The 15145-nt window shown below is 33.0% G+C and overlaps 1 protein-coding gene across 3 annotated transcripts; it reads left to right on the top strand.

Annotated features, from left to right (window-relative positions):
• The first annotated feature begins 3626 nt into the window (after positions 1-3626).
• LOC109808008 (RNA-binding (RRM/RBD/RNP motifs) family protein) lies at positions 3627-13001 on the top strand. Of its 3 annotated transcripts, XR_003805003.2 has the most exons (10): positions 3627-3848; positions 3943-4041; positions 4122-4588; positions 4697-4763; positions 4870-4923; positions 5230-5298; positions 5418-5483; positions 5589-5657; positions 10816-11289; positions 11550-12121. XR_003805003.2 is itself a non-coding variant. In XM_020370795.3 (9 exons), exons 1-9 carry the CDS (start codon positions 3738-3740, stop codon positions 11556-11558), a joined length of 1011 nt encoding a protein of 336 aa, XP_020226384.1. In that variant the 5' UTR covers positions 3628-3737; the 3' UTR covers positions 11559-12121. The 3 variants fall into 3 exon arrangements, 2 of the variants coding, with proteins under 2 accessions (XP_020226384.1, XP_020226383.1); XM_020370795.3 differs by lacking the exon at positions 10816-11289 and having other exon boundaries at positions 3628-3848; XM_020370794.3 differs by lacking the exons at positions 10816-11289; positions 11550-12121 and adding an exon at positions 12651-13001 and having other exon boundaries at positions 3629-3848.
• The last annotated feature ends 2144 nt before the right edge of the window (positions 13002-15145 follow it).

Here is a 15145-nt window from a genome sequence, read left to right as displayed (position 1 = left end):
TTATTTTAAAAATAATTTTTTAATTAAATATTTGAAAAATAGCGGTAATAATAATAATTTTCTAAATAAAATAATTAATATCACATTTAAAGAATAAATCTTTTTAATTTCTTGCTGATTAAAATTTTAAACATATTTAATTAAATACGTAAACTATTTCTATCAAACCATAATTAGAGTATATTTTGTTAAAAATTAAGATATTCTTCGAAGGTTAAAGATTAATCCTCTAAAATATTAAGATTCATTTAAAAGGTTAATTTCTTTGGACAAATATTTTTCTAGACAAACTAACTAAGAATCGAACACCTAATCATATACCTAAGGGACAAACATATCATTTGTATATTTATATTTAATTAATGATAATTTTTAAACCTAGAGTTAACTAATTAATACAATACAAAATACTTAAGTCTCTGTATAAAAGATGTTGTATATTTATATTTGAGATTAAAATTTATGGGTTCACAATGTAAAAAATTAGTATGTTTTTTTTTAAGCAAAAAAGATTTATTAAAAAAGAGTACAAGGGGTACTCTAACCCATATACAAATATAATAGGCAAAAGAATACTTGTAGTAACTAAAAAACACGATATCTATTTTACAGCCACAGTAACAGAAGATACGACATCTAATAAGCAATTACTAAGTGATTTACTACAGATTTCACACAAGGACAGTGTTTGAAATACCCTTGATGATGACAGTATGTGATCTCCTACAAGTATAATATTGCTCGTAGCTTAGGTACAATCAACTAAAGAATCTCACCCTATGTACTCAGATGCTCAGAAACTGAGTATATGTCCAGAAAATTTAGACAGACAGCAGGGGAACCAACCCAAATAATTATTACAAAAATCATCAAAATTATTATGGCAAAAAGTTATACACGATTAATGTAATACAGATTTATATAATTATTTAATCACAAATATCATTTGTTGAATTTTAAAAAATAAATTTAAAATATTATAACAACGATAGTTTTTATTGATTGATAATATAATTTTTTTTTACACAAAATATCACCATTAAACTCAACCATTATATGTTATTTTATTAAATTTTTTTATATATTATCATTACATATATTACCTTCTTTGAATATTTTACTAAACATCAAAATTAATATTGATTGCATATCATTACCCATTTAGTTTAACAGTACAAATTTTTTTTTTACGATTTTAACAATATAATATTATTAGACCATGTTAAGAGTGAAATTTAAATTAATTATTAACAAACTCAACAAAATTATTACACATATAAAATTTTAATTTATTATTAGTATAAATTATACTTTTTAGTAAATTTTGGTTGACAATAAAAAAAGTATTAGAAAAAAAATCTCTTACAAGTGTTCTTTTTTTTAATGATATTTAAAGGTATTTTCTTCAAATCAAAATATAAACAATAAATGAAATGTGATTCACTAAAATATAAATAAGTTTACAAATTAACATTATTAATAATTAATAATCACTTATATTCCTGATATTAAGTATGAAATAAAATATATTAAAAATAACTTTTTTATAGAAATTAATTATTATTATTATTGGTGAATACTTTGTATTAATATTATGATAAAAAATATTTAATTAACTTTTTATTTAATAATATTATTTATATAATATTTTTTTTATGTAATTCACATTTCATTTCTAAAAACTATTCAATTAAAATATTTTACGTAATTGAGATTCAATTTCTAATATGAAAAATTATTTTTTTAAAAAACAAAATCGTCAAGATTTCTTAGGGGGTATATTGGATTAGGATTTTAAAGGACTTTTTTAGTGAAAAAAAATCCTGCGAATTTTAAAAGACTTTGTAGGATTTTCATGACTTTTAAGATTTTGCAGGATTCTAGAAGACTTAAAATCAGGATTTTAATGGATTTTACAAGACTTTTAAATCTGGATTTTAATGGATTCTGTGGAATTTTGTGGAGTTTTGACATTTGATAAGATTTTAAAAAAATTTCATACATTCAAATTTAAAAAAAGTCAAAGACAAAAATAATATAAAAAATAATAATGTCTAGATAAATAATAATAATAATTCTCCATAATATTATACTCTTTTTATAGCATCCACTATCAATTGTAACAATTCATCGGAATCCTCCTTGGTCCAAGCTTCATAGTTTTCTTTCTCTTTTCCTTTTTCTTTCTCTTTTCCTTTTTCTTTATTATTTCCATGTGAATCTCCCATTTGAATTACTAAAATAATATATGTTGAAAACTAGTTATATAAATAATTATGGATAAGTGACAAAATCAATAAAATTATATTATTATTTTTAGAAGCACACCAATCATACAAGATTGAATATATCTTGGCTATCCAAATGGATCAAATATCTCAAACATTATAAAAAAATGTAAAAACGAAAATATAGAAACAAAAAATAATTTTTATATAAAAAAAATCAGTATATTCGATACTGAGAAAATATTTAGATATATAATTTTTTTATATAAACGGAAGTATTTAGATATAGGGAATATATATATATATATATATATATATATATATATATATATTATTTTAGTTATATATTATATGATAATTTTTAACGATATTTATAAATGTAAATTATTCTAACAAATATTTTAACAATATTTCCTTTTTAAAAAAATAAGCTAATGAAGACATAAATCCTAAACGCTAAAAAATTAGATACTGCAATGTCTTATGTTAATTTTCTTTTTTTAAAATATAAAAAAGCTTAATTTCACAATATAAAAATAAAAAGAAAAATTCATAGTAAAAAAAATAAAATAACTGTTGAGTCATAAAAGGAGGGATAGATTATGATATCAATTTTATCTTTCACCTTTTTCTTTTCTTGACGTGTTATAAAAAAAATTATCACTTAAAAGTTTTCAAGCATTTTTTTTGTTATATAAAGGAACAAATTCAACTACATATAATAAAATAAAGCAAGACAATTAAAAAAACAAACAGAAAAATAGAGCAAGTTAATGACACTATCATTTACATATCAGAGTTTCACAAAATAGTGGAATGAGATGAGAACAGTACTACAATATTATATATGAGCAATGAACAATAGTGTAGTATTATTAGTAGAGAAAAAATGGAGAAGACAGGAGCATAAAAAAAAAAGATGAAAAACTCACTTAAAAATTCTTGAAACACTTGAAAAATCACTTCAAACAATCCTTCAAAATCCGATGGGTTTGGATGAGATTGTTTTATGAATCTGGTATTTATAGATAACACTAGAAAGTCCTTCAAAATCCCTCTCACACAACAATCCTTTAAAATCGTTATATTTTTGAATACCAATAGATTGTTTTTAAGTTGTAAAAAATCTCAAATGAATACTAGTAGATTTTAATGGACTCTTTAAAAAATCTTGAAAATCCATATTGAATACCACTGAATTGTTTTTAAGTGACATAAAATCCTTATTGAATATCAATGGATTTTTTTACTAAAAAAAAGTGTTTTAAAATCTTACGAAATCCTAAACCAATACACCCCCTTAATTAATGAGATTTTTTTTAATATTTTATTTTTAAGAAAGTATTAAGAGAAAAATAATCTTGATAGTAACATAAAAAGATTACAAGGTGATTTTGTGGTATGTGTGTTTGTCCAAGAATATGGTAGTTATTAAAGTGAAGTAGAGAGTGGGGGATGAGTGAAGAAGGAAGGATGAGAGGAAGTGAAGTTTGAAGAAGAGAAGGGAAAATGACGATCGACGACGATAGCTCCATTTATGTGGGAGGTCTCCCCTACGACGCCACCGAAGAAACCATTCGCACTGTCTTTAATTTGTATGGTGCCATCCTCGATGTTAAGGTCCACTTTCCTAAATCCAAACCCTATATCTTTTACCAACTAACTCTTTCCTCTTTCCTCTTTCCTTACCTTATTTATTTAATTCCCCATTCAGATTATCAACGACCAACGCACTAGGGGCAAGTGCTATTGCTTTGTTACTTTCACAAACCCTAGGTCAGCAATCGATGCCATCAACGACATGAACGGCAGAGTATGTCATTCTTTTTAATTTCTCCTCTTTTTCGTCTTATTTTTATCAGTTTTATGGTTTGACACTCTGTTCCCAATCAGACCATTGATGGGCGTGTGGTTAAGGTTAATGGGGTGAGGGCTCGTGGGGGCAGGTCAAATTTTGGCAGAGAGCGTTATCATTATCATAATGATGAGAGAAGTGGAGATTGGGACCGCGGAAGAGATCGAGATTATGATCATGATAATAATGATAGGGATGGGTATAGGAATCGGGGCAGTGATTGGACTCGAGACCGTGATAGGTCTCGAGACCGGGATCAGGACAGGGATAGGAGATTTGAGCATATGCATGATTATGATCAACCTAGAGAACCTATTTTAGATAATGATTGGAGTCGAGAGGATGATAGAGTTGAACATGAACACGAACACAGCCGGGGGCGTGATGATGATGTGGATAGAGACCACAATTTAGATATGGATACAGGCCGAAAAATGGATAGGACCAGTGATCTTGATAGAAGTTTCGATGAGGATACAAAAGATCAGTCGAGGAGAATGAATGAGTAAGATTTCCATATGTTTTTCCTTCACATCTGTTAATTTCCGACTGTTCATCTTTTGTTGACTTATGTTGCATGCATCTTCTGGGCTTATTAGTTTTCTTCCTGCAGTTTGAATGCTACAAATGAAAATAGTATGGATCTTTCATCTGATTCAGCTGGGACTCCCAATGATCAGGTAATGGGAATGTGTGTATGAATTTCTTGTTCAGATAGCACAATGGCATAAAACAAATTGCATATGACTGTGGTACTCTATTTTTTATTTTTTGTGTGGACTTCAGGTAGAAGCTCAATTAGAGAGGTCAACCCAACAGCTTGATCAACTGAAAAAGGAGGTTTGTATTCTCTTCAGAGAAAACATGAATGAATGATGAAAAATGCTTAAATGATCAAGTCTACACTATTATACAGCTTTATGATAGAGTGACAAATGTTTTGTTCTGAACAATTGCATTTTATGAAGGTGCAAACAAATGTATACAAAAACTTCCCAGAATTCCAATGTTTACTAAATGCCGAGTTAGGATATCACTTACTTTAAATTCTTCCAAATCCAACTAATAAGTCCTCCAGCCCTTTATATATTATTTTTACCTCGCTATGTTGTTGATGCTGGAAAGTGACATTTCTTGCCTTATCAGGTTTCTCAGATGGAAGAGGGATTGGAGAAGAAAAGACTCCATGTTAAAGAATTACAAAAGCAATCTAAGGTACCTTCTCTCATTTTCCATGCATCACGTTTGGAGCTTGTTTACTATACTTTATTGCTTGTCCTTATATTGAACACAGAATCTGTATTATGTTCTGAACCGGAAGATTTTTAATGCAGAAACTGGAGGATGCACTGATCAATGCAAAGAAAAACTCTTCGTATCGTCAGATGCAGTTGATAAAGGTAATATCTAGTTGTCATACTCATACATTAGATACTTGCAGTCTCTACTAATATCAAATTCACAAATTTGATTGCTAACATTGGGTTTGGGCAATTGATCTTCAGCTGCATAAATGTTTTCGGCAAGTGAAAGATTACACAGAGCGACTTAAAACTAGTGAAAAAGAACTTCAGGTTTGTCTCTTAACACTACATGATTCTGATTTATATACGAATCTGCAATGTCCTCTGTTTTATTAAAAATGATTGCATTGTTTATTGTGCATTTTGGGTCTTGGCTACGGTTTTTTCAATTTCACATGATCTTTTGCATTCTGTGTGATGAATTTTATGTAGACTTATTTTACAAATGCTCCTTTTATAATTTTGTTTCTTCAAATTGTTGTGCTTCCTCGAATTGTCTGTTAACATAGAAGCAATATATAGTGGAATTGTATAAAAGATATATCTTAAGATTTTTTCTGTCACTTCGTTTTGTTTTTGCCTCTTTTTTTTTTTGTTTTTTGTTTTTATCTTTTCCATGGAGATATCTTTAAAATTAAGTATTGTGTTGCTCTTTTGGGTGTATTTGTTTTTAAATTGTTACATTGGGGCAAAAGACATGCACAGTTTATTTTCAGATAAGAAATTTTAGTAATGATAGTTAGAGAAGTACAAATGTACAGGATAAGATATCATACAAAGGATGGGGAAGAACCGAAGAACAATAAACACATCAACTAAAACTATTGTCAATTTGTTACCATTAATGAAGCATCATAATCTGACATAAAGTGAATGGTGTAAAATATGTTTTGTTACACTTAATAGAGCTAAATTTGATTTAGACCTCCATTTTTTTTAAGTTTTGGTTCTCATTAATTTAAAATTTTTTAAAACTGGTCCCTTTCACTACTTGGTGATGATATGACATGCATCTATACATGCCACCTTGATAGGTCTGTTAGCTGATGGCCTTAGTTAGTAAGGGGACAGTTAGTGGTTACTCAGTTAGTGAGTCAAGTGGCTGTTGATGTACATAAATAGGAAGAGGGGTTCAGTTGGAAATCATGGTTGCACCTAAAAGAAGTGTACATAGTACATTGTACATAGGAGTGAGAGGAAAGAAAGGTCCAAGTTGAAATTACTCAAAAGGAACCCTTTTTTGGGCTTGATGGGCCAAGCCCAAAGAGTAAGGAGAAGAATTGGAATTCTGGAAGAGGAAGTTATTTCTTTTCCAAAATATTAGTCCAACATAGTACATTGTACATAGGAGTGAGAAGAAAGAAAGGTCCAAGTTGAAATTACTGAAAAGGAACTCTTTTTTGGGCTTGATGGGCCAAGCCCGAAGAGTAAGGAGAAGAATTGGAATTCTGGAAGAGGAAGTTATTTCTTTTCCAAAATATTGAGTCCAGCTCAAATGCTCAATACAATAAAGTGGGAGGAGGAAAAGCAAACTGGAAATCACAATTATTGAATTGTTCCTGTAGGAGTACTAATGTAGTACTCTATCTCTTTAAATTTGTTATTATTAAATTTGTTATCTTTTCAATTGTTATTTTCATAAGTCTGTTATTATATATAGTTTGTTATTATACTGATACTAATAATTATCGGTTTGTTATTATACTGATATTTATTTAGCTTATCAGTTTATATTTCAACATATATATAAGTGCAACACCCATGTACTGTGTCCATGATCTAAAATACAATAGCTTCCTCTCATTATCTTATATGGTATCAGATTAAATCTTATTGCTTAACAAGCTATTTCTTTCGATCCAATGGCCTCTCAATTGTCCACATCTACCGCCCATTATGACCACCACCCAATTACCTATCAAACTAAACTCCTCCAATTATCCCGCGTGGTATCGGCAGATTCATTCTCTGCTTGAAGGCTACGTCACGGGTGACACATCGTGTCCCCCAAAAACCATTCCCACCGACTCTGGTGTGTCTTCCAATCCATCTTATAATTTTTGGATTCGTCAAGACAAATACCTCTACATCGCCTTACTTGGCTCATGCAATACTGAGGCCTATGCTATCATGGCCATTGTAGAAACATCACGCGCTGCCTGGTTGTCCTTAGAACGTGCCTTTGCCGCTCGTTCTCGCTCTCGTGTCATGTCCCTTAAAGAGCGTCTGAATTCTAGCACCAAGGGATCTTCCACTGTTATTGCATATTTGCAATCAATTCGCTCGATTGCTGAGGATTTATCCTTGATAATCCACGCTGTTGATGACATTGATCTGGTCATTCATACTCTTAATGGCCTTGATCCTTCTTTTCGCGAGTTCACAACCTCCATACGCACTCGTGACACACCAATCTCATTTGACGAGTTGTCTATCAAGCTGCTAGATTATGAAATGTATCTTAAACGTGATGAACATTTCAACCACCAACCTTCCATCACTGCCAATTATGTTAATCAAGGACGCTTCCATCGTTCCAACAAGGGGCGCAACAATAATCACTCCTCTAGTTCATCCACTTCCCTCGGTAAACGTAACAATTCTTCCTCCAACTCCGACATTGTTTGCCAACTTTGCTCCAAGAAGGGACACGGCGCCCAAACTTGCTACAAATTCACTAAGAACAACAAGCAATCTTCCAACCCTGTTGCTTATGCAACCCACGCCACTACTCCACCACCTGAATGGTTGTTTAACTCTGGTGCTTCACATCACATTACCAATGACCTCAACAATCTCTCCTTAACGTCTACCTACACTGGTAATGACAAACTCTATGTGGCAAATGGTATGTCCCTTCCCATCACACATGTTGGTTCCACTACCCTTCACCCACCCACACGTCCTTTATCATTCACCAATGTTTTGTATGCCCCTGGAATCACTCAAAATCTTATATCTGTGTCTCAATTATGCAATACTAACGATGTCTCCATTGAATTTTTTCCTTCATTTTTTGAGGTAAAGGATCTGAGCATGGGGGCAAATCTCCTTCGAGGTCCGAAGGATGATCATGTTTACAAACTCCCACTCACCTCAAAAACTCATCATGTCTACTCAACCACCTCCACCTCATCTTCTCAACGTTGGCATACCCGACTTGGTCATCCATCCTCTCGTGTCTTACATCATGTTCTTCAGTCAAATAGAATTTCTTTTCATGGCTCAATCAATAAATGTACTCATTGCATGACAAATAAGAGTCATAAGTTACCTTTTAATAAGTCATCCTTATCTAGTTCTCATCCCCTAGAGATTGTATATTCTGATGTCCGGGGACCATCCCCTTTCACTTCAATAAATGATTTTCGGTATTATGTGATTTTTATTGACCATTTTTCCAAGTATCTGTGGTTGTTCCCTATGAAATTGAAATCTGATGTGGCAATCATTTTTCCTATCTTCAAAAATATTGCTGAGAATCAATTCACCTGCAAAATCAAGAATTTTTATTCCGATAATGGTGGAGAATTCATTAAACTTAAATCCTTTTTTCAAAATCATGGCATAACTCATTTAACGACCCCACCACATACACCAGAGCATAATGGTCTTTGTGAAAGAAAACACCGTCATTTGCTTGAAACTACAAGATGTCTCCTTCATCACGCTTCTCTTCCTCCAAGCTTTTGGTCATTTGCCGTCCAAACAGCTGCTTACCTCATTAATCGTCTCCCCACCCCAACCTTGAACATGAATTCACCATATTGCACCTTGTTCCACAATCAGCCCAATTACACAAAACTCAAGTCCTTCGGGTGTCTATGCTTCCCATGGCTAAAACCATACACTACTAATAAGCTTCAACCCCACTCTGAACCTTGTGTCTTTCTTGGGTATAGTCAAACCCAAAGTGCATATATTTGTTATAGTCTCAAGCAACATAAGTTCTACCATTCCCGTCATGTACAGTTCTCGGAAGATGTCTATCCGTTCTCTCAAACTAATTCAACCTCTCAATCACATGAATCTCATACTCTTAACTCCCTTGACAACAATTCCTTACATTCACTACCTCTCACTATTCTCCATAAACCACAACCACATTCAACTCTTATCCACAACCCTCAGCCCACCTCCTCTACTGCAACCGAATCATCAATCCCACATCCTTCTCCCAACCTCATCACCCTACCACATTCAGATCCTCAACAACCACCCCTTACTCAACTTCCCTTGCAACCACTTACCTCTTCCACTCACCCTATGCAAACGCGCTCAAAGAGTGGAATCTACAAACCAAAAAAGGCCAATCTTGTCACCAAATATCCTCTACCCAACTCCACAGAACCAACTTGTGTATCTCAGGCACTTAAGTCACCAGAGTGGCAACAAGCAATGAGTGATGAATTCATGGCTCTCATGCAAAATGGAACCTGGACCTTAGTCCCCCCTCGTCCTCACTACAACGTGATTGGAAATAAGTGGGTGTTTAGACTCAAGCGGAATCTCGATGGCTCCATATCACGATATAAGGCAAGGTTAGTGGCAAAGTGATTTCACCAACGACCAGGAATTGATTTCAAAAACACATTCAGTCCCGTGATCAAGCCCCAAACAATCAAGTTGGTGTTATGCCTTGCTATATCTCGTGGTTGGTCCCTTACCCAGATGGATGTTAATAATGCCTTTTTGCATGGCACTATACAGGAGGATATATACATGTCTCAACCTGTCGGTTTCACTCACTCCTCCTTTCCCAATTATGTTTGCAAGCTTCACAAGGCATTATATGGGCTTAAACAAGCCCCTCGAGCATGGTTTCAATCCTTACGTGAGTTTTTGCAACACCAAGGTTTCACCAATGCCAAATCAGACATGTCCCTTTTTATCTATAACAAGGGATCCATTATTGCTTATTTTTTAGTTTATGTTGATGATTTATTACTCACAGGAAACAATACAAGCTTTTCTTTGTCAGTTCAAGACATCTCTTGCAGCCAAATTTTCCCTCAAAGACATGGGGCAACCGAGTCACTTTCTTGGTGTTGAGATCATTCCTACCACCTCTGGTCTCTTCCTAACCCAACACCATTACATAAGAGACCTTTTACAACGAGCAAACATGACTGATTCAAAGCCTGTGTCAACACCCATGGCCAATCCTTCTCTTCAAACCCTGTTCCGAACTCCACAACTTGTGATAGCAGTCTCTTTCGCAGTATCATTGGCTCCCTACATTATCTATCTATTACATGTCCAGATGTAGCATTTCCCGTCAACAAACTTGCTCAACACATGCAGTCTCCTACTGCCCTTCACATGCAAGCACTAAAATAGATTCTACGTTATCTCAAATCCACCATCTCTCATGGGTTGCATCTTAGCAAGTCATCAAATCAACACATTTATGCATTTTGTGATGCAGATTGGGGTGGAAACACAACGGATAGAAGATCCACTGGAGCTTTCTTGATCTATTTTGGCCCAATGCCATATCCTAGTCATGCAAAAAGCAACCCACAGTTGCCCGATCTTCTACTTAGGCAGAGTACTGCACAATTTCCCCCACCACTGTTGAAGTTCTCTGGCTGCAACAATTACTCCATGAACTTGGAGTTTCTATCTCCACACCAACAATCTTTTATGATAATATTGGAGCTACCTACCTATGTGCTAATCTTGTATTTCATTCACGGATGAAACATGTCGCCATAGATTTTCACTTTGTTCATGAATTAGTTGCAGAAAAGAAGCTCAATGTTTCACATGTTCCTACTAGTCACCAGCTTGCCGACTTACTCACCAAGCCACTTTCATCTTCACAACATCACTTTCTCAAATCCAAGATCGGCGTTATTGAAGATACCTCGATCTTGCGGGGGCATGTAGGAGTACTAACGTAGTACTCTATCTCTTTAAATTTGTTATTATTAAATTTGTTATCTTTTCAATTGTTATTTTCATAAGTCTATTATTATATATAGTTTGTTATTATACTGATACTAATAATTATCGGTTTGTTATTATACTGATATTTATTTAGCTTATCAGTTTATATTCAACATATATATAAGTGCAGCACCCATGTACTGTGTCCATGATCCAAAATACAATAGCTTCCTCTCATTATCTTATAGTTCCCATGTCCTAATGTGCCAGGTCCAGTGAAATAAAGCAGAGGACCTTGTTAATCATCAGCTACCAGGCAGTGGTGCAGTTGGCTAAAGAGCCATGGGATCTTCAAAGTAAAACTAATGGCTTGGATGCTCTGTTTCATGGCCTAAAATACTGCCGGAACAGAGCAATAGAGAAGAATGGAAGCACTCACATATTTGTGTTTGACCCAGGAGGATTAAAAGTTAATTGGGCTGTAGTGGTTCTGTTGGCTTGGACATTCTGCTTTTAACAACTAGAACACATATGGGACTTTATATCAGAAGCCAGCTGTTCACCTTGGGGACAATATGGTGAATCATTTTTTTTTGGGGTAGTATTGATAAGTCTTTTAGTTGAGGGCCTTAGTTAAGTCTTAGTGAGTAACGTGGGCTGACAACATATATAAATATGAAGAGTGGTTGAGAAGGTAGTTATTCATTGTGTGGGAGTTTGTAAAGGAATTTACAGAGACTTGTACCTCCTGAAATCCAGTTTTTGCTTTGTTCATGATTCTGAAACCACGTTGAGCCAGGATTGGGAATTGGGGTTCTTAATAAAACTCATTCCTTCATTTATATCTGATCCAGTTTCTCTCGAACCTCATAATGGTTGTTTATGTGGCACGTGTAGATGCATGTTATCACTAAATAGTAACACCATTTTTTTTAAACAAATGTTAGGTCCAAAACTAACAATTTTTTTGAGAACTAAAATCAAATTTTACCATATTTACAAGGATTAAAAATGTATTCAAGTCCATAAGAACTATTTTATGCCATAAATTGCAGTGGCACAAAAAAAATGGGGGAAATTAAAATACAACTGTGAGGTTATAAAGAAAATGCAATAGCAACTAGTAGGAAATTAAATCCTAATCATCAAGGAAATGGCTGAAATAGGTCTCTGTTTAGATTTGAAAGATCTATGATGTTTGTTGTTCATTATTGATTTGAAATTACGAATATGATGTTTTTGGTGTTGTTTAGTGAGTTCATTTGGTCCTATAATTCCAGTTGCTTTCTTGCCTTCTCAATGTCCACGTGTACCTATTATGTGATGAAATCGTGCTAGTAGCTTGATTAAGTATTTTTTGGGGGCTTGCAGGTTCTGATTGACACAGTAATGTCAGAGGTTGATGCTGATGGTGCTGGATTTAAGGATGGACAACTAACAAATGGAAGTCTTGATGGTAGATAGTAATATATGTTTAGGAAGTCCTGATTATGTCATTGATGCTTACAATGGGTTTAGCACATAATACCTTGTCTGATACGGAGTAGAAAAAAAGGTTGGATGAATTAATGATTTTCTTTTCTTTTTCCTTTCCTATTCCACTCTGGTCTTCTACTAAATAGCATCAATAGAGTTTTGTGAAATATTGTTAATTGTTACTGAACTAGGTCATTGTAACTTCATTTGTTATAAATTTTCACTAGAGAAAACAAGCTTCACGTCGATTGAATTGCATGACCCGAAGTTTCTTATCCAAAGCATTGGATCTTAGCATAAAAACCTGATTTGGTTGGTATAGCGCAGTTGCTTCTAGCCACATGTTTCTTACCATTTGTGGTTTGCTGCTTGGTCTGAGGGAATATGGGGGCTCTAATTGACTGGGTTGCCTGGCACATATAATAGACTGACATGCTTTTGGTGCAATGGTAATACTAAAGTTTGAACAAATGACATCCTGTAAATTAGTTTGTCACCAATATAGATTGTTATTCTAAGAAGTAACTGAAATTTGAATCCCGATTATGAAAAATTTATTGATTTTAGCTTATTATAGATCGGGCCAGTCTAGTTTGGTGCTTTACAATGGGACAGATATAAACCTCAAGAAATTGGTTTGAGTTGAATTTAATTAAACTCGTTATCCCAATTGATCAAATTGATTTGGGTTGGATTTGTGTAAATCTTTTATCGATTCCGAACTGAATTAACTTAACCAATAATATGTTGGTTTTGAGTTAGGTTATTGGGAATGAAAAATTAAAAATTATTCTAACAAAATACTAACATTCAAATTAATACCAAAAACACGTAAGTCCTGATTTATATATATATATATATATATATATATATATATATATATATATATATATATATATATATATATATATATATATTATAATTGGGGTGTATGGGTACTTGGTAGGCATGTCAATCTAACCCGTCCCCGTGGGCACTCGCCCGAACCTGCTCCGATTTAGATCGGTAAACCCCGCGTTTATCGGGTTCGGGTTTTTTTCGATTTGATAAAATTGAGGGCGCATTACCCACCTCGCTCCCGCCCCCATATCCGTCTCATTCCTGCCTCGCTTAATAATATAATTAAAAAAATTATTTTTATATATACATAAACCAAAATTAGAAATATTTAAGTAAAAATTTATATTATTTTACTTTTTTTTTATTTTTTAAAATTGTTCATATTTATTTAAAAAAAGAAAAAGAAAAAAATGAAGAAAAAAAATAGGGGTGGGGCAGGGATGGAGATCCAGATTTTACCACCGGCAAGTATGGAGGCGGTTTGAGGGGGAGGGGGCTCGTTGCCATGCCTAGTACTTGATATTTGTTTAGGTGTTAAAAACAAAAAATACTATACAGGCCAATGCATAGTTAACCCGATATGCATTGTAGGTCCAGGACAACCGAGTGCAAGTCCCATCACATAGATGTAAAAAAATAAAGTACTAGTTTGATTTTTTAAAGCCTGAATGAATCAATATAGGAAATGATTTGTCCAGTTTCGGTGTCACTTGTGAGTAGACCAGCTGCTGCTTGAACCACTTCTGTATGAGACTGTCATCCTTTTATGTTGGCCAACGAAAAAAATCGAATCAACAACGGAAAATTTGCAATTCATTAACAAGTACATAATTTGCCATCCCCAGTTATCAATAATAATTTAGGTTCCTAAATCCGGGAATTTAATAGGGTATCTTCGTGCACAGTCACCGGTTTCATTTATTTTGGTCATTTGCTTAACTACGAGGAATTGTGTGCATGTAAAGAAGGATATACCGCCAAGTTCATAAACTGATACTACGAGGTTATTTAAGTGTACCTAATGGTTTTGAGTAGTGGTGTGAAAAAAATTAAATGAACCCGTTTAAAATTGAAATTGTATTGCACCATTTTAAAAAAAATTATAACTAATTTATTTTTAAAACAATGTATTGTTTATATAAAATAGAATTTAAAAATTGAACTGAACTGGTAATTAGGCTTGGTATACCATTTTTACATAATAAAATTAAATTAAATTAAAATAATTTACTTACGGTTTAGTATTTTACAGAATTGCATAAAATGTTTGAATATTACTTATGGTTATTATATTTTTGATTTTGCATTTTCTTTTTTAATTTTCTGAATGTCTTTAGGCTATTAAAGTAAATATTAGTTATCAAATCATAATTTATAATTAATTTTTTACATAACATTTATAATTCTTTAATGCTTTTGAGTTGGAGTTTATGGGTTTGTTTGTGTAAACTTTTTTTTTCTTTTAAAAAATGTTTTTAATAAAATAATCAATTTCTAATAAAATAATCAATTAGTCTCCGAGTTAAATATTTAACTATTAAGAGATTTGT

The sequence above is a fragment of the Cajanus cajan genome, chromosome 5 (genome assembly GCF_000230855.2).
Source record: "Cajanus cajan strain Asha chromosome 5, NIPB_CcT2T_4, whole genome shotgun sequence".
NCBI lineage: Eukaryota > Viridiplantae > Streptophyta > Magnoliopsida > Fabales > Fabaceae > Cajanus > Cajanus cajan.
The sequence above is the reverse complement of the archived record's forward strand: the minus strand, read 5'-3'. Positions and strand labels throughout refer to the sequence as shown.

What these genes read in the sequence shown, in the direction of transcription:
- LOC109808008 (XM_020370794.3), top strand. Translation starts at nt 3,738, where the DNA reads ATGACGATCGACGACGATAGCTCCATTTATGTGGGAGGTCTCCCCTAC. An exon ending in GTGCCATCCTCGATGTTAAG is followed by an intron (nt 3,849 to 3,942) that starts GTCCACTTTCCT and finishes TTCCCCATTCAG; the next exon opens with ATTATCAACGACCAACGCAC. An exon ending in CTGGGACTCCCAATGATCAG is followed by an intron (nt 4,764 to 4,869) that starts GTAATGGGAATG and finishes TGTGGACTTCAG; the next exon opens with GTAGAAGCTCAATTAGAGAG.